This window comes from Peromyscus leucopus, chromosome 19 (assembly GCF_004664715.2).
Source record: "Peromyscus leucopus breed LL Stock chromosome 19, UCI_PerLeu_2.1, whole genome shotgun sequence".
NCBI classification, from domain to species: Eukaryota; Metazoa; Chordata; class Mammalia; order Rodentia; family Cricetidae; genus Peromyscus; species Peromyscus leucopus.
Window position 1 is genome coordinate 2,989,577 of NC_051079.1, and position 20,631 is coordinate 3,010,207.

General features: G+C 45.9%; 2 protein-coding genes across 3 annotated transcripts in view; both read right to left on the minus strand.

Moving 5' to 3' along the window:
- Positions 1-6,176, minus strand: part of Npc1 (NPC intracellular cholesterol transporter 1) — a 51,996-nt gene extending 45,820 nt beyond the window's left edge. Inside the window, 1 exon segment of the mRNA XM_028876685.2 lies at positions 6,015-6,176. Within this exon segment, the coding sequence (XP_028732518.1) occupies positions 6,015-6,074 (60 nt within the window). The 5' untranslated portion in view covers positions 6,075-6,176.
- A 10,667-nt stretch (positions 6,177-16,843) lies between these two features.
- Positions 16,844-20,631, minus strand: part of Ankrd29 (ankyrin repeat domain 29) — a 47,170-nt gene continuing 43,382 nt past the window's right edge. For both annotated transcript variants that reach the window (XM_037196957.1, XM_028876684.2), the window contains exon 10: positions 16,844-19,130. In XM_037196957.1, the coding sequence (XP_037052852.1) occupies positions 19,023-19,130 (108 nt within the window). In that variant the 3' untranslated portion in view covers positions 16,844-19,022. The remainder of the gene's footprint in view (positions 19,131-20,631) is intronic.

The window sequence follows — 20,631 nt, forward strand, 5'->3', positions numbered from 1 at the left end:
CAATGGCACCCCAGGAACAAAGTCGTGTGGTTTCTCACTCACCTCGTTTATTTCTCAAACACTCCGTCACACGGAACATGAACATCTTACGGGCAAGGGAACTAAGGCCAGAAATGATATTCCAAAGCCACATAGCTCGTGACATAATTCTGGGAACCAAGACAAATGTTCTCCAGTCCATCTTCTGAACTTCCCACCCTCCCAAGCCGCGTGCCCGCACAGTTCAAACTGCAGCCGGCTTTGGGCAGCGACACACCTCAGCCAGGCGGCCCCACCTGCGGTGGTGGTCCCCGAGTGCCCTTCCTTCACAGACTCGGTCATTCACATCTCTAGGTGGCTGTCAAGTGGTGACTCACTTCTCAGTGTGACCGACAGTTCCTCAGCTCCCTGCCAGCGCCCAACCATGATGCTACAGCTGGGATTACCACTTCGACTACCCCTGTGGACAGCTGAGGGCAACAGAAGGACCCGAGACACGGCGAGCTCCAGATCCCAGAGGGAAGAGGCCGGGTGGCTGCTGGTTCGCCCCACGGCCTCTCTAGGGTGCATGGACAGTCACCACAAAGCAGGATGGGGTGGAGGGAACCCTGCCCAGAGACGACACTGCCTGCTGTCCCTTTGGAATTGGGAGACAGATTAAACAAACACGGCAGGACTTGGAGGAGGCGGCCTGACCTGACTTCTGGGGTAGAGCCGCTGGTTCTGTTTCAAAGCCAGCCTGGCATGTACACACACACACACACACACACACACACACACACAGAGAGAGAAAGAAAAGAAGAGAGAGAAAAGGAGAATTTGTGTACACCAAGACTAGCCCTGTATATAGTGTTGAAGTCAACTCTTTCTAGAATGAGACGGGCTCTCATTTCACGGACAAGCCTTTACCTCGCCCAAGGCCACACAACTAGTCCCTGACAGACATGTATAAGCTTCAGCTCATATGGGATCAGAGAAGAGCCCCAAAGCCACAGCTCTAAGACAAAACTGTGACGTGAGCGCTGTATTTATCTGTAGAGGGCCCTGGTCAGCAGACTAGTCGCCCAAGACAGGAGCAGGTGTTGAGGAGCCTGGCTGGCCGAAGGGGGTGACTGCTGGACACCCACGGCTGGACACCCACTGCTGGGCACCCACTGCTGGACACCCACTCCCTTTAGCTTGCTAAATGCCATCATCAGGTAGCCACACGTGAACTTGAGTGGACCTGCAGAAATCAAGCTCTGGGCTGCCATTGACTTGCCCTGTGACCTTGAGACAAACACGAACTTAGTGTTCCTATTGATAAAAAAAAAATATATATATATATAAGGGGCTGGAGAGAAGGCTCAGGGGCTAAGAGCACTGGCTGCTCCTCCAGAGGTCCTGAGTTCAATTCCCAAACACACACTGTAACTCATAACTGTGCGTAACTATAGTCTCATGAAATTCAATGCTCTCTTCCAGGGTGCAGATAAAACAGCTATATACATAAAATACAAAAATAAGTAAATCTTAAAAACAGGAAAAATATACTTTTACTGCAGGGTTTCTGTGAAGACAAAACAAGGTTAGCTGTGTGATCATGACACTGTGCGAAAGCGGGTAGCTACTTTTATGTCTTTCATCCTCTGTAATCCAGAATCGCTCCCACTGCCTGCTAGTAAACACGGCCACACAACACTGTCACCCCAGCTCTTAGGAGGTGTCGGAGGCCAGCGGGTGTACACAGCACGTGTGACATTTTAATAACTTTATGAAGATAGTTTATACACCATGATTTACCCCTTCATCACATGCAGCTCAGTGAATGGTTGTTAGCAACTGGACTGCTTCCTGCCGTGTAAGATTCGGTACTGTCACACTGCGTGTGTGCAGTGCAGCACTTGGGGGTCGGAGGACGGCTTCTGGGGGTCGGGTCTCTCCTCCCAGTGAGCTGCAGGGACTGAACTCAGTCACCAGGCTTGTCCTGGACACTTTCACTTGCTGCCCTGCCCTGCTCCAATTTAGTAATTTTTAGTTTTTTATTAATAAATATTTGTATGTATTTATAGAATATAGTATAATTCAATATATGACATGAAATGATTAAACTAGGGTAATCAGTGACTTCATCTCCTCTACCGTGAATCATTTCTATGGCTGTCCTCCACCTTCCCGGTTCCTCCTGGTCACCTGGCACACAATTCACTCTCAGAGCTCGGCTCAACACCGGAACAACCTGTCCTCATCTTACCTGAGCCTGTCTCCCACATCACCATCTCCCCCAGTCTTCCCCACTAAGTACGCACAAGACAGACAGAGAGTAGCTGACACTACACAGCCCGTTACAGCGTACACACTGCTTTCCCAACGGGCTGGGTCTTTGGATCTTCACATCCTACACTGTGTCCGGAGCCCTACTTTATGATGAGGGAATTAATTTGAATTCCTCTTGTGTGACCTAAGGAAAAGGACAGAAAACCGATCAAGGAGAAAGTGTTAGAGTGTCTTTCAAATCCTTCCAGAAGCTTATTCACTGTATGAGAGGGCTTTAAAAACACGTACTTATTTTTTTAAGCCATTTTTTTTAAATTTCTGTTACCTAAACAAATCTTCCAAAGACTAACATTACAGGCTGCCAGAGGTGGCTCAGTTGGTCAATCAGTGCTTGCCACACAAGCCTGAGAGGATCAGAGTCTGGCTCTCCAACACCAATGTCAAAAGTCAGGCACTGTCGTACGTGCTTATAACCCAGAGCTGAGGAGGCAGAGACAGGAGGATGGATCCCTAGGGTTTACTGACTAGATAATCTGCTGAATAGGTTAGCCCCGGGTTGAGTAAAAGACCCTGTGTCAAAAAAATGTGAACAGTGACTGAGGAAGACACTTGACCTCTGCCCTCCGTGTACACATAACCACCCTCACCTCCCCCACCACACACAGGCACAAGCCAGGAAAACAGTCAATCACCATCATCACTAGAAATCAACTGCAAACACATTATATATATAATTTATTGCTATTTTATGTTCATTGGTGTTTTGCACCATGTATATCTGTGTGGGGGTGTCAGAAGCCCTGGAACTTGAATTACAGACGGGTGTGAGCTTCCGTGTGGGTGATGGGAATTGAACCCAGGTCCTCTGGAAGAGCAGCCAGTGCTCCCAGATGCTGAGCCATCTCTCCAGCCCCTGCAAATACATTTTTGATCACAACTAATATTTAAGTCCCTTTTCAAGATCCACTTTGAGGCTGGGAGACATAATGATGAAAAAGAGCCATATATCAAGAGTCCTGGCCCCACTTGGAGATAAAATATAGTTCTTGCCCTCAAGGGGCTTGTAATTTGGCATTTCAGTTACAAAACAACCTACAAACATCCTGGAAAGTAGGCACAGTTAATATGACTTTATAGGGGGGACTGGAGTTCTAGTAGGGAGAGATGGGGTTAGGGCCCCCTTCCCCACACTCGGGCCTTTGAGTTCAAAGACTTTATAAACAGAAAAGGCCACTGCAGGAGTTGAAGCAAAAATTAAGAACTTCCATGGGAAGGCATCCTGGCTGGGGAACTGCACAGCGTCACCAAGAAAGCTCCAGGCAACAGGGACCTTGGCAGTCTGGCAAAGACTTTGTGTGGGTTTGATAGCAAATGGTCTCATGTGTCTGGGGAGCAGACACCCTCTGCAGGCCCCAGGTGACAGAGGGAAAGGGCACCTGAGATGGCCTTGCCCAGACTTCCCAGTAGGTGATGCGCCATGCTTGAAACAGTGCGTCTCTTTCACAGTGGCCTGAGAGGCTTAGCCAGGAGAGGGTGCCTGTGCGTCCCTCAACAGAGGGACTCTTTGTTCTGGGTAATATAATAAATTCGGAGAAATACAAAGTTCTATTCAGCAAGTTGGTAATTTATGTTATCAAATCTTACTCCATCAATCTGACTGATGGACCGAAGCTAGCGATTACACATACCCAACTCCAATTTCACCAAGTTATTCATCCTTCCTCCAGGCTAAAAGATTAACCCATTCCAGATCATCTCTGAAAAAGCCACTTATATGTTTAATGAGTACTAAGACCTCAACACATTTCAAGTTCCTCAAGGAAAAAAAGAAAAAGAAAGAAAGAAAAGTCAGGAGAGACACGCTTATTTCCCCAAATTGTCTTCATACCTGGATGAACACAGGTGTGTTGTTGTTTGTACGTTTGAGACAGGGTCTCAATATTTACCTGACTGGCTTAGAACTTGCTAGGTAGAACAGGTTGGCCTCAAATTTACAGAGATCTGCCTGACTCTTCCTCCCCAGGGCTCAGATTAAAGGCATGCACACCAGGACAATTAGCAAACACAGGCATTAAAAACAAGTTGTCTAAGCCAGCGCAGTAGTTCATGCCCATAATTCTAGCACTTAGGGAGCTGAAGCAGGTTCACAGTGAATTCAGGGCACACTTGGGCAATACAGTGAGCATCAGAACCTGGGCCCTTAGAGATAAACCCTGACACACAAAAAAGCCAAAACAAACAGGAAAACAGAACACTCAACTTGGCAATGTTATTCCATCATCTGTAAGAGGAAAAATTTAACGGAAAAAAAACCCAAAATCTCTCCAAATGCATTTTAGATTTTCCAAAGGACAGATGCCTCTCATCCCCAAGCAACTTGATTGGTGCTCAGACTGAAACCTGAAGAGCTCAGTGTGAGTTCTAAAACCAGAGACCCCACCCCCATCAGTTCAGCTGCCCCGGGAGCCTCCAGATCGCAGGAAGCCGATTTTTAAAACAATGGGAGCGTTTCTAGTTGAGAGGACTTTGGAAAGACTTTCAGGCATTTTGCAAGAGAATCAACTTCTGGTCTACTTCACTAAAAGAGAAGCTTATTGCTTATCAACCTTGAAGGCTACCTTGAGGTAAAAGCAGAGATAAGTTTAAACCACTTTATAATGTGAAGTCTGCCGATTAGGTCCTGACCTAAAACTCTGGGGAAAAGAAATTGCTGACACTTTCTCTAAGGCACTGCATTAGGCAGGGAAACGGCTTCTCCACACACTAACTTATTTCAGTAATGATGAGGTATTTATCATCTCAAAAAAAATCAAGGCTGAGTCAAACACCCAAAACCAGAGATGGCGAGGGTTGGCCCGTCCCAAACAGCCACTTTGGTTCAGCCTGGTATCTGCACGTGTGCTTTTCCTGGCTCCCAGGCCCTATTGGGGCCCGCACCAGTTTGCCCCTCTGAGCACTGCACAGACATTTAAAGACCGGGTAAGCCCTTCATCTGCTCTCACTTCTGATTCACCACCTTGTCATAATCCATAAGTCCATTAGAGGGGAGTTAGTGGACACAGAGACACAGAATTCCAGTGACTCAGTCATCCTGATTTGGTTTAATTAGTACCCCTCTGTAGGCATCCCCAAACAAACACACCCATTGTTTCCAATGAGACAACTGTAGACACCAACAGTAGTGACACACCCGTGCCCAAGTTGGCCACAGCAACGAAAAGCCAGAAGAGGGAAGTCACTACACTGTTCCAGGTGTTGTTCTGTCCCTAGCTAATTGTTGGGCCTATTGTATTTGTGGGCCTCTGTTTCCTGAAACGTTAAAATGAACGTGATAAGAGGCCACCCACACTTTAGATCGGGCTTATTCACTTCAAGTACTCAAGACTGGTTCAATTTGGTGCCTGCGTTTTGTTCTCCTCCGCCTCCACCGTCTGGAGACAAGGAGCAATAATGCAGTCGGAGCTAAGTAAACTTAAGAGTTCGTGTGCACGTAGAATCTGTTTTTGTTTTAAATGGCTAAAAACAAGCAAAGTCCCTAACCTCTGCACCCATTGTCCCTCCAGCCCCACATCCTAAATCAGGTGACCACAGCTGGAATGAGCGCAAAGCCGGCCAAATAGCGGCCCCCGCTGTCACCTCTCCAGACCACAGGACAGCACGAGGGTGGACAGACACAGGAGAAGGCGACCTCCGCGGCTGCACCCGCCCTCAGCTCCGGAGCCGCCGCACGGCCCCGCCGCGTCCCGCCCAGCCCGCCCCGGGCTCTGGAAGCCGCTCACCTGCGCAGGGCACAGCAGCAGCAGCAGCAGCAGGCCGAGGGCCGGGTGGCGCGCGCTCATGCTGGGGCCGCGCGGGGCTGCGGACCTCGGGAGGACTCGCCGTGCGCCGCGACCCGAGCGCGCCGCGACACTGGACGGGCGGGTTCGGGACCGGCGCCTGACCGACTAGGGGGCAGGCGCAGGCTGCGCGCGCAAGTCAGGAAGGACGGGGCGGGGCCGGGCTCGGAGCCCCAGGGGGCGGGGTCAGGAGCTCTGGGCGGGGCTTAGAGCGCAGAGCGGGGCGAGCCCTAGCCGAGCTGAGCCCGCCCGCGCTCTCTGCCGAGCTCCGCTCCCCTCCTCCGGGAGTCTTCGCAGCCCCGCTCCTCGGGGACACGTCTTGGAGCGCAGTCTCAGGACCCCTCGCCAAAGCCACGCAGGCCGGAGACCTCCCCGGGAACTAGTCCAGCTTTTTGATGCCTCGCCATCCCTGCGCGCCCCTTGGGGATGGGATCTCTCACATCTGGGAAGCTGCACTTTTAAAATCCGTCCCGGGATGGTGCTCTGGACTACTCCAACATCTGACTTTGATATTTTTAACTTAGTGCTCCCCCTTCCCCCCTCTTCTGGGTTGGAGAGGTTGTTCAAGGTTTTAGCACCAGTACTTCGAGGCAATTTTCCTAATAAGAACCCATTCTTCGGATCGCTGAGACATTTCAACCTCTGTTGTTTATTTATTTATTATTTGCTTTTTATTTATTTATTTACTTATATATTTGTTTATTTATTTATTTATTCATGGTTTTTCGGGACATAATTTCTCTGTATAACAGCCTTCAACCTCTGTTTCTTTGGGCCGTGACAAGTACTCTGATCAACTCTCCCAATCCCATTTACCCAAAAGGGGTCGGTGCTGGCGCATCTTCTAGCCAGCTCGGGGCGGTGACAGCAGTGGCCTGACCCTATTGGGATCTGACAGCTCAGTGTGGCAGCGCTTCCCACACCAGATCTGGTTTCGGTTAACTCGGACCAGGTTTGAGAAAGCACTAAACAGCACCACCTACCGGCCGAGGACGGACTAGCAGCGAACCCATGCTTACGTGGAAATAAAAAAAATACACAAAAATCTAGAGACAAGAATTAAAAAAATAATCACTTATACTTCCCCATGACGGACAGTCTATGTTCCACTGTGCTGTATTTTCTCTTTTTATGAGTTTTTTCTCTTTGTGAAAATTATTTTAACGTGGATGAGACCCAAACAGAGGCTTTTAGCTTGAACAATACCACCCCCCCACACCCCACCCCCGCTTTCCCTCCCTAAAGGTCCTTACATTCCCCAACTTGTCTGGATTCCACAAAGTCTCTACTCCTCCTGCACTCTGTTTCCTCTTGGTACTAAAAGCTATTGATGATTTTCCTTATGGAGAGAGAGAGGGAGAGAGAAGTGAACAGGAGTTCCCAGAAGAAGGCCTCACCCATTTCAGACATTCTGCAAGGCAGATTGACTGGTTAGAGCTTCCGTGTTTATGGAGAGCTAGAATGTTGCAGATCCAGAGTCAAGTTCCTTCAGGCTCTCTAGCCATGTATCACCCACCTCTGTGTTTGACCTAATGTCCTTGGGACTATTAGGGAAATCCCTTTGAAATGTACAATGAGACCCCTATCTTCTACCAACCCAAAGGCTAAAAATATCAAGAGATAACATCTGAGGCAGATACACAGAGGTTCCCTGACCTTGCTGTGATTTGTCTACCTGATCCTTGCACCAACCTCTGTAAAATGTGCCTTTATTATTTTCTTTGTTCTGTAACTATAAAAACTCTGTGAAGCAGCTACCACATTGGCACATGGTATTTGGGGCACCTGAACCTGTTTTCCTGGGCCATGGTCGTGTGTGTGTGTGTGTGTGTGTGTGTGTGTGTGTGTGTGTGTGTTTAGCTGGCAGATGAAGGCGGAGCCTCCAGTGCCTGTGCCAGTGTCTTTGATCCGTGAGATAACTTTTTCAAACACCTCCCACTGAAGTGCCTATTGGCACTTGCTGTAGCAAACAATGATGCAATTAAAGTTTTGTAATCTTCTGAAGAAAATGGAAGTTTTCCCTGTGCTGGGGGTTGAACCCAGAGCTTTGGCCATGGCAAGCCAGTACTCTGCCCCGGGGCTACATTCCCAGCCCCTGTTTATTTAATTTTGAGGCAGGCTCTCACTAAGTTGTCCGGCTGGCCCTCAAGTTTATAATCCTCCTGCCTCAGCCTCCTAATAGATGGGATTACAGGCACATAGCAACGTGCCTTACAGATAATTTTATGTATTTTAATCAAAGGAAATATACATTTAAATTTTGACTGTTGTTAAGCTGCCTTTCAAAAGGTTTCAGGCTAAGCCTTTGCCAGCAACACACGGAAATTACTGAGTTCCTCCTCTTTCACCACAACCTCTATTCTGATTGGTGAAATAGAGAATCTATCATTTATTTCTTGTTTTTAAAATGGCCACAGGATTTAATTTATATTCTTTTAATTATAAGAATAAATGTCTACCTATTTGTAAGTGACTTTTATATACTTTTTTAGATATACTTATTTTCACATTGTTTTGTAAAAGCTTATATATGTATGTATATATATGAATACACACACACACACACACACACACACACATATATATATATACATACTTGTGTGTTCTTGTGTTTATGCACATATGTGTGTATGGAGGCCAGAGGTATTGCTCAGATAGAATTTGTCTTGTGTGTGTGTGTGTGTTTTAAGACTTATTAATTTTTGTTTTCTGTGTATGGGTGTTTTGCCTGCATGTATATCGGTGCCCTTTGTGAGTGCCTGGTGCCCATGGAGGTCACAAGAGGACAATGGATCCCCTAGAACTGGAGTTATAGACACCTGTAAGCCACCATGTGGGTGCTGGGAACCAAACCCAGGTCCTCTGGAAGAGCGGCCAGTGCTCTTAACCACTGAGCCATCCCCTCTCCTTTTAAAGATTATTTTAAAAATGTGTATGCTTGTAAGTTAGTGTATGGGTATGTGCACAGGAATACAGATGCCTAGAGTGGCCAGCAGGAGCTATCGGATCCCCTGTGGCTGGAGATGCAGGTGGTTGTGAACTGCCCAAAGTAGGTGCTGGGAGCTGGATGTCACAAGGCTCTGCAAGAACAGCAAGCGCTCTCCAGCCCCCACCCTGCTTTTTGGACAGAGTTTCTCACCTGGGGCTGGGGCCTAGGGCTCCGGATTAGGCTAGGCTGCCTGGCCACTGTCTTCCCCTCCCCAGTAGTGGGATTACAAGCACATGCCTCCGTATCTGACTTTTTACGTGGGTTCTGGGAACTGAACTCACGTCTCCATGCTTGCAAGGCCAGCACTGTGTTGACTGAGTTCTCTCCCTAGTCCCCTGCAAAAGGTTGTTAGTAAGAAAATCCAGAGGTGAGCCATGCCTACTTTACCACCCTCACCATCGGATCGCTTCTTAATGCCGGTGACTTTTGATGAACTGCCATCTTCATTGTGATGTCACGAACCGCTTTACTGCTGTAGAAAGCAGGCGGCTAGAAGCAGCCTGAAGACCCCTGGCCTGTGGATCTGCTGAGGAGGGCCTGGGTCACTCGGGCAAAGCATCAATGAGTGGACTGGTGCTCTAGCTCCGCTCAGAAGCCTCTCCCAAGCTGCTGGATGCTGATGAAATGACACTGACTGTCAAATCGAGGTTTCCACAGCCCTCGCCAGCACGCGTCCTGACTCACTTGTCATTCCAAGGTGTATTGATACACATTGTCACGCATAATACCCAAAGACAGACAGCAAGGACAATCCTGACCTCTGCGTACCCAAGGACTCTTCTCATGTCTAAGTCCCTCCTCTTTGCCTCAGCAAGTCCGTCTGTGAAATGGAAGAGCAGCTGGCCAGCAGCCAGCAGCCCTGGAGAGTCCCCATCCAGCCTTGGTCCCAGGAGATGTGTGGGGCAGGAGGCCAGCAGCAGAATTCTACATCTGAAAGAGAAGGAGGCACAGGGCTCTGCAGAGAATCTCAATCGGCCTTATATCTTGAATAAATTGCATGTTGGAATTTAAAAAAAAGAAAATTATCCTATGATATGTGTTGCTGATAAACACACATATACTAACACACACACACATACACACACACACACACACACACATATATATATACTCACACACACTCATACACATACACTCACACACACTAACATACTCATGCAATACTTTCACACACACATGTATACACACACTCTCATACACACACATTCATACACTCACATACTAACACAGTCATACACATACTCTCACACATTCATACACATGTACACACTCTCTCACACACACACTCATGACATACACTCACATATATGCTTTCAGACACACACAAAGATCCAGCTTCCCCCCTTTCTCTCAAGCCAAAGAAATCCCATAGTTCCCCGCTCTCCTAAAGGCCATTATTGATTATGTGCCGTTCTCTTATGCCTTCGTCTCCCTTGATTTCCTCGTAGCGTTCAACACAGTTGAGCACACTGTCCTTTGTCAACCATATTCTCCACAATGCCTTCCTCTCCCGGGCTACTTATTTGTGTAAGCCACGCCTCCTAATCTTGCCACTCCCCATGAGCTGATGGGGGCCAATGACATTCAATCTACCACACTCTTTAACTCCGTCTGGGACCCCATCCCATGGGATGAGGTTTCTCACATTCAGGGTGGGTCTTCCCTTCTTAGCCAAGTCTCTCTGGGAACACCCTCACAGACATACCCACAAACATGTGGATTCCACGTGTTTCTAACCCCATCAGGTTGACAATGACAGCCATCGCCATCCACAGAGAATGGGAGGCTCTCAAATTCCAGAAGCTTTGTTTATACCTTTCCCCAAACTCTCATGACCCATTACCACCCGAGACGTAACCCCAACTGACTTCTACCACTACACGTTGGCTTTGCTTTCCTTGAACGTCATGTAAATACAACTGTAGCTCTTTTATGCAGTTTCTTTCACTCACCATTGTGTTTAAGGCTGAGTAGCGAGATGACTTTATTGGAAGTAAGAAGGCTACGTATCAGAACTGACTTGGGTGGTGTTGTGCCCAGATCGTAACCCCCAGAGAGACCACCAAGGACGAGCATACCAGAATGCAAAAGCAAGGTTGATCTGTTACAAGTCATGACAGGGAACTTATCTCAAGCCATCTCAAGTGAGGCAGGGAAGAGTTACTCTTTCTTGGGGAAATTAGTTTTTATAGGCAAAACCCATAAAATTTCTTAGAGGGGAGGGGGTTAGTACGGGTCCATCCTTGATTGGTCCAGTTTTTCCTGGGCCTGAACTTTATCTTATTCTAGCTTATCTGTTTGCCTCGGCAGGAGTTTTACAACTCATCTCCGGGGTCTGGTCATGTTATCTCTGGAGAGGGGTATCTCATGGTTAATTGGTTACCTTCAGACATCCTGACTCTGTTCTTTTGAGTTCCTGGGGCTGGCACCATCATTTCTGGGGACTTGAAATTGGCCTGGGTCTATCTATATTGAGATATCTTTGTCTAAGACCCCCTTTTTGAGACAATAGAGTGAGGATCTTGTTGTGCCTAGATCGAGTCCCCAAAGCCGCCACTGGAGACTTTAGGTACAGAATGCAAAAGTAAGGTGTTTTCTAAGTTTACAAGCCTCCAGGGAGGCTCTTCCAAATCTCTCACTCACAGCAGGGAGGTTGGAAGGAGCTCTCCCCTTTCTTTGTGAGGCTAGTTCTTAAAGGCACAGACCATATAATTTATTTTAACCCGCCTCCCATTTTAGTCTTTTGGTCGAATATCCTGACTGTGTTTTCCAAAGTCCCTGTAGCAGATACAGTCACCTGGGATAAAGGGGTCTAAGTTCTTATCTAGACTTAGGAATTCTGGTTTAAGCTTCTCTTTGTCTGTAGGGGATAGAGTGAGGGGTTTTACTGAGGTATCACAGGTGGGAGTACTCAAGAGCTCAGGCTGCAGCCAGGGACCCTTTTTATGGGCTCTAAAAGGAGGGGCTGGGTACTAAGAGGACTGGTTTGAGTGGTTCTCTACTTTGATTGGTTAGATCATAGATTCATTTTTCTATGCATGTCCCTTCCCTATGTACCTGGTTTAATCATATGCATGCCCAATTATGCATATGTTTAAGACAGTGAATAGGACATTCTCACTAAAAGTTCACTTCAAGGATACAGCATGAATTATTGCACATACACACATTTCAAGCCAGGGCAGGCCAGGTTGACCCTCTTGGACTTTGTACTTAATGCATTTGTACTTAAATGCATTGGTAATAAATTTGGATAGGAAATGTCCAGATTAGATTGTTGTGAGGGCAGGAGAGTCTTATGCTATTGCGCAGAGGTGGGAGCTGCGGGTAGCAGAGCAAGGCAGGTGTGGGTACATGACAGCCAGCTGTAACCTGCTGGAACTATGGTTTGGCCTGCCCAGAATCAACTGCTGGATCCTAGTCATTAGAGTGTTCAGACCTGAGTAATAATTCATGCTTTTAATCTGTGATGACCAAAGAAACTTAATACGGAGCCAGGCATCCCTTGAGGGCTGTTGACCTTTGCTGTGCAATGCCTGGGAGACTGTAGTGGTCTGCAGCCGAGGGAAGAACAGGACAGTGGGTTGTGAGGTATTAACAGCTGCCTTTGCATCTGAAAACCTGCTTATCTCTACGGGAAGGGGATGAAATGGTCTTTTTATTACTATATATTGGGGAAAAAAATGAAACAACTGAGGGAAATAAAATAATTTTCCTGCCCAACTGTGGATTCTATGGATAGTTGTAATGCACACCTTTCTAATGTCTGCCTGAAAATCTCACCTTAATCCCTGTGGTGGTTTGAAAGAAAATGGCCCCCAAAGAGAGCGGCACTATTAGGAGGCCTTGTTGAAGGAAGTGTGTCACTGTAGAGGCAGACTTTGAGGTCTTACATGCTCAAGCCACGCCCAGTGAGACAGACCACTTCTCTTGTCTGCAAGTCAAGATATAGGACCCCTGGCTACTTCTCCAGCACCATGCACGCCAGCATGGAGCACCTTGATGAAATGGACTAAACCTCTGAAACTGTAAGCCAGCCCCAATTCAATGTGTTTCTTTTCTAAGAGTTGCCATGATCGTGGTGTTTCTTCCCAGCAACAGAAACCCTAACTCAAGACAATCCTCCTTCTGCATGACATATGTATGGACTCCATATGGACTTACTGCTAGCAGTAAGAATGAATTCATTTCATCTAAATTTGAATTGTGCCTAAGTCTTTGGTTCCTCCCAGTGGGTTTAAACACCACGACACAGGTAGGGATCTGAGGGGGTTTTCAGGTTGCTAGGTGCACTGTTTTAGGGAGGAGTGTATACACATAGTAAAGGTGAAGGAGCTAGGCTGTCCAGTGTAGTTATTAAAAAGTGTGTGTGTGTGTGTGTGTGTGTGTGTGTGTGTGTGTGTGTGCACGTACATGTGAGCGTTCATAACGCAAACTAAATATAGTCCCAGGTGACTAAACTTTTCCCTGTGCCTGCCTGTTTCCACTCCAGGCAAAGGAGAATATGTTGTTTGAGTGGTGGAACCCTGTGGAGATCGCAGTGCCAATGTGCAACTCTAACTACTAAAATGTAAGCTTCCCTCACACTGGGAGGGTCCTATTTGAGTGGAGTTATACCACAGTCCATGACTGGATTAACCAGACTTCAGCATCCTTAACAAGGTAAATAAAAATGTACCCTGTCTGATCAGCAACGCCCCGTTTCTGGGTCAGTCATAACTACTGACACTGAGGTCATGTGTTAAAGCTGTAAGCTGTTTTGAGTGAGATGTCTGCAAAGTTCAACTTGCTTGCATAGGGAGCTTTAAAAGTCTTATTGACGAACCAGTGACTGGAGAGGCGGCTCAGCAGTTAAGAGCACTTGTTGCTCTTCTGAGCACCCTGTTCAGTTCCCAGCACCCACATGGAAAACTCCAGTTCCAGGGGAGCCAACAACCTCTTCTGGTCTCTGTGTGCACCAGGCAGGCATGTGGTGTATATATATATATATATACATATATACATGTAGGCAAAACACTCGTACATGTATAATAATTTTTTTTTAAATCTAAAAAAAAGTCTTACTGCAGAACCCCAAAGATTTGAGAGCGTATGTTGAACATAGACATGTTCAAGAATGCTCATGGTATGTGGGCATCATGGTCCATGTGTGTAACCACGGTACTAAAAGGATAGTCAGGAGGACCAGGAATTAAGGCTATCCAAGGTTGAAGCTAGCCTCTACTGGAGTTTATAAAGAAAACAGGCCTATTTAGTTACTGTTTGGAGACTCAAAGTCGCAGACTGGCAGTCTCATCTGTTTAGGTCATGGTGAGAACTTTCTGGTTATATCAAAACATGGCAGGTGGCATCACGTAGAGAGAATGCATGCCAGCGCATCACAATGTGTGCTGAATGAAAGACCCTAACCCTTCAGGCTTACACCCCCAAACCCCAGGAGAATAAGGAACTAAAAAGAAAACTAGTTCCAAGGGCAACCTGACTCAACCATTATTCAACCACCCTGCCACAATGTAACAATGTAAAAAGATTTCTGTTAAGAGATGTGCTCAACTGTGACTGGGATAATTGCAAGTGTTCCAGGAAGGACCACTGTGACCTTTGTGTAAACTCCACTCCCGCCCTGATACCCACCTTGAGGTTTCAGGAAGAATGTGCATGAGGAGGTGACTGTACCCACTCTGTGATCAGACCATGATCTTGTGAAACGAAACTGTATGGGAATTGTAATCTTATGGCTTTTGTGGGTTTTTCCTTTAAAAGCACCCATATGGCTGCAGTAAGATGTGACTCTTGTTCTCTGGAGCTGAGTTTGTTCTTTTGTACAGTTGCCACAACAATAAACCTCATGCTGTTGCATCAACTGGACTGGAGTCTGGGCTCTTGGGGTGCCCACTTGAGACCCTAGATTTTTGGGATCTAACACTGAAGAGATCACAAGACAGGAAGAAAGACTGGAAGGAGGCAGCCTCACTTTAACGACTTTTTCTCTTGAAAATTAATCTACTCCTTAGAGGTCCAACTCACACGTGATACCAACACTAAAGCTTCCATGAGGGTGTTCACGAGCCATCACCTCCTCCTACGTATGCTCCAGCCCCTAAAGCATCCCACAGACTCAACACAGATGTGTTGAGGGATTAAGCCTCAACAAGAGTTTTGGCAGCAGCAGACCACATTCAAAACATAGGATGGCACACATGCTTCCTTTTGCTGATTTTTTTTTTATAACATGTTGGGGCACAAGTGACATAGAGCATGAGCTGATGTGTGACAATGGCATGAAAACCATAGCCTGGCAAGAAAATCCCCTCGCGATGTCAGCTTTCTCGATTGTAAGATGGCCGATGTAACTGTCCTAGCAGGACTGAAAGATGTTCTAAAGGGAGGCCCTTGTGTCCCTCCCTTTGGTTACCAAACTATTAAAACAATGGTCCCCAAGGAACTGGAATTTCTTGGGAACCCCATGCTGGGAGAGGGAAAGGCTGCAGCTCTGATGTCTCCAGGAAGTGACTCCGCACCACTCTGTGGTGGTCAGTGACTCCGCACCGCTCTGTGGTGGTCAGTGACGGGCAGGGCTTAGCCAGGACTGCTTAGTTATACACATCTCCTGGCCTCCATCTAAACCTAAACCTCATGTCAGTACTCCCCAAATGTACTTGGGGGATCACAGGGTCTCTTTATGTGTTCCTCTTCCCAATGTGCCCCTCCCTCCCCGAATAAGCATCCTTTCTTACATCACTGTCTTGTTTCTTTAGTTGGCTTATTGAGGATGGATGGCTGAGTTGGGCTTGTTCGGGCTGAGAGCCCAGGCTCTGACCTTAAAATGTCAATCATTTCAACAGCACTTATCGTTGGGGGCAAATGAGATCGTCTGTATCAAGTGCTCACCACCAAATGCCCTGTAACAAATGGTAGCGTTTTATTAACCTGTGATGTATCCCCTGGTTACCACGTGGGCACTCCTAGTTCCAGCACTACAGCCACCTGGTTAAGCAGTTAGGAATTCCGCATCTTATCCCTACCGCGTGCAGGCCCATCTCAAATTTGCGGCCATCGCCCTCCCTCCAAGCAACCATGCCTTTGGGCTGTCCTTTCCTTCCTCCATGCCTTCCCTCCTAGGGAGGGTTAGTAATGACATGTAGCTTCTTGTCACAGAAGATGGGACAGAGGAAAGCCAGAGCCACAAGGGGTCTTCTCTAGATTCCTGATGTCCCTGCTACAAATGTTTCATGTACAAGTTCTGCAAACTGATCAGCTGTTTCACAAGAGAAAGTTAGCTGGCAGAGAGCTGACCGGTCAGGAGCAGCACCAACAACAATAGGAACTAGGAACTTGGTATTTTCAGTGTCTTCAGTGACTACCCCAGGAAGTTTTGTTTAAATTGAAAATGTTGGGAATTGCTCACAGTGTTCCTCCACAGTAGAAATAATAATAAATAGCGTAAGTTCTTTAGTGAAATGACACTTAAAGATCTATTTGGGTCCCAAACTTTAATCTACTTACCAGCAGAGTTGAATTATTCACTCTGAAATTTTAGTCTACTCAAAATCACACAGGGGTCAGTGAAATGGCTCAGTGGTAAAGATACCTTCTGCCAAGCCTGAGGACCTGAGTTCGACTCCCAGAACCTGCACGGTGGAAGAATAGAATACTCGGGCACACTGTTCCCTAACTTCCAAGAGCACTGCTGTTTCCACAAACAGTAAACATAACAGAGTTTAAAAACCACAGGAATAACACGTGAATTGTTTAAAGAAAGGAAAGACGCAACAAAGGCAAATTGGGAAGTGCATTAACTTTATTTGAAGTATAACATGGAATGTGTTGGCAAACAGACACATGTAGCGGCGAACTTTCGTAGTGCAGTTAAACAGGCTGTTTGCATAGGAACTGCTCCTGTTAAGTCTTTGGATGAACAGTGAACTGTTAATGAGACTAATATAAAGTAAGAGTCCTTTACACATGTGCAAACTGAAGCGTGGTTCCTGAAATAACAGACGTTTCGTTCAGTCTTTGGTAAGTTCTGGATCAACGTCCCTGCCATGGATAATAACATCATACTTGCATCTAGATCAAGTGCTAATCCAGATACCTGTCTCCTACAGTACAAAGGTCTTTATTAAGTATTGCTAAAGATACTGAATTAATTCTATGGCCCTAAAATAGTTCATATGAGGGAGAGGCCAATGCCAACACGTTTTAGTGAAAACCTGCAGTTCCTGATACTATCTCCTGATGTTTTCGTGAAAACCTGCAGTTCCTGAGACTATCTCCTGGCATTTTAATGTTGGTACCTATACTTCTCCTTTGTCTTGCTCAGCGATGAACAACTGGTACTGGGCTAAATAAAATGCAAAGAATTTAAGTCCGCATCATTTTCTTCTTCAAGTCAAACACAGCATTTCAAAATTCCCAAGGGGGAAATGTGTATTTGTATAACTTTGCTGCATATGTAGAAGTTGGCACTGATCTTTAGCTACCAAAATATTTGTGTCTGGTGTTCTGGCAACGCACAGCTTCCTTATCGTTTATCTCAGAATTAGCCTGGGGGTTTTTGCCCGGCCCGTCAGGCTCTACACTTTTCTGAGAGCCGTATGCACTGTTTGTTACTGGCTTTGTTAGCAACGTTTATCAATATCTCCTCATTCACTATCATAAACAATTTTAAGAGACTATCTTCTAATTTCAGAAGTTTCATTCTGGCATTTACTGACTTAAAGGTAATGCTTCTGGTACCACTGCATGTTGGTTAAGCAAAACTAATTTAGGGACTGCTTTTCCCTCCATCTTAACATGACTCTACACAGAGACTACTGGTTGGAAACTGGAGCATAACATGAGCAAGGACATTGGATATGTGTTTAAACATGAGAAGTACGAATACTGTTTCACATGGTGCATCATAGAAGACAGCTTGATGTCTGTGTGTGTGCAGCTAGGCACCGACAGAGGCAGCTAGACACCATTGAAGGGGCATTGGACATCAACTTTAGAGCCCCTCGAAGAAATTCTTAATAAACTTGGGGTTCTTTTTTGGAACCAGTTCACCCATGAGTATGCATTATGAGCACTTGGTAAATACTAGCAATGCCTTTTACTGTGGATATTCCTTCCCAAGCAGTAACAGTAACAGCAACACTACTTACAGATATCATGTTTTGTCCAGTGAGCTCAAAGTCAGTGTGTTAGAGACTGCTGTCGGAAGCCAGATTCCACAGCATATTATGGACTCACTTGTGGCACAGGAGATGGACTCCAGACAAAACAACCAAAATCAAAGCTCAAGGAGACTTGTGGTTTGCAGCTTTGGGGATTTTCAGTTTTCCACTGCTTTCTTCATACACTGACAATGTCCACTAAGAGACTGTGACTTTACATGTCACAAATAAGATGAGGTTTTGTCAACAACTATGTTTATCTTTTCTACGTGTCAATGGCTCACCTTTGAGTAGCACATAGTGGAATGTCAGAAGTGGATCTTAAATAATGAATGCTTAGGTGTCATCGGGTCACAATAATCATGGCTATGATCTTCAGGTGACAGAAAATATTTTATGCTGACGGGACATACACAACTATGATGGCCGCAATGTATTTTAGCATAGCTACATTTAACTAACTGCAAAGCAAAAATGCATTGACTCATTGACGGTCGATCTTAAAGAACAAAGCCTTTGTCTCCACTTTTTAGCACTCAAACCACGGCAAACACCAAGCTTAACTGAGGGACTCACACTGGCATATTTGTAATAAGTTTCTGTGAAATCTGTGAATATCTATGTCCTCCAGGGCCAAGTTACAGGGCAGTATGAGAAGCCCACGGTAAGTAAGGGAAGTGGACCCCAAGCCCTTCCTTGATTTAGTGCACAATGCACAAACCCACAGGGTGGACATTCTTTCTTCAAGAATTTCCAACCTTGTTAAGAACCATTTCTTTCCTGACAACGTGGCTTAAATTTCTATCTGTCTAAGATGGAGCCGAATTCGTTCTTCCCAGGTCCTTCTTTGCTTCTCAGGAGGTGCAGTATGCGCTCATTTTTGGTCAGTTCTGCTGGAAGCTCATTGGCCTGAAAGAGCAAGATGAGATGGCCATGAGTGAATTGGCTCACTGGTGTGGTTCTAGGGGTCCAAGGGGGCTGGTGACCCCACACTTTGCCCTTCAGAAGTGAAAAAGCTCCATTGGTCTCACTGTTTTGTAGTAGGCAACTGGGACCCCCTCTTAATGTAGAAATGGTACCTGCTATTTCTCACCTCAACATTAACTTTGCACTTAGCAAATCTTTACTATATAGAGGCTCCCGGGCCAGGGCCTATGTCTTATAAATCATTGTATCTCCACTTTCAGTACAATGCCCAGCACATCTATTACTTGTTGAATGAATCAGGTATTTGATTTTTTATACTCAGCTTATTAAATGAGGCGGTTTGTGTGATAGGGAGGACTCAAGATGGGGTTTTTTTCTGGCCACGTTCCAATTCATGTATTTATTACTTTTTGTAACTTTTTTTCTAATTTTAAAATGACATGGCGTGTGTGTTGCTCGCTCAAGCGCATGCCACAGTGGGTTGTGGGGGTCAGTTCTCTCCTCCCACCACGTGAGTTCCAGGCCTTGAACTCAGGTCATCAGACTTGTTGGCAAGCACCTTTACCTGCCTAACCGCCTCTCTGGCCCCTCGTTTTTTTATTTTTGTTTGTACATATTTATATATTTATGGGGTACAGTGTGATGATTGATACATAGATATGAAATATGATGATTGAATCAGGGTGGCTAGCATCTCCATTTCCTTAGATATTCATTGTTACTTTGTTAGGGAAGCTTTGAACATCTTTTAATTCTTCATAAAATACACAATAAATCATAAACTACATCACCTGCTGTGTGACTACAATTCATTCCTTCCACTAACTGTATTTTGGTATCTGATATCTGACCTGCCTGGACTTTCACCCTCCTCCTTTCTCTGAGCTCTATCTAAACCATCTTTATTTTCTGCCTCTATGAAATAAACCAACTTCCTGGTTTTCATAAGTAGGAAGAGCATGTTGCAATAAGACAGGTATCGTTTGAAGAGAAAACAGTCAGGAAGCATTCCTAGCCGAACACACAGCCAGGAAGGCACAGTGTCTGTGACTATAACTTCCTACGTGACCCTGCAAGTTATCAGTCTGCTGATCACTGTGTCACCCGCTGAGACACATCATCAAGCATTTAGGGAGCCAGTTTCTCCCACAGGCAGCATGTGTCACAAAGAAGATAATTCTTGAACTTCCATGACTTCAGGACCATTTTACACTCTTAAATATTATGGAACACTCTAGTATGTTTTTAACCTAGAAATGAAAGCTGAAAAATACATTTCTTAGTTGAGAAATCTACTACAGGTTGGTATAGAAAATATATTTCTGAAAAACAACAACTGCATTTTCAAAAACAAAAGCCTTAGGAATGTAGAATTGCTTGTCGGCCTTACACATTTCTTTAGAACGGAGCTTGACAGAGGACAGCTGGACTCTTCTGTTTGCCTCTGTACACAGGCTATGGTGATGTCTTGGAGGGAGCACCG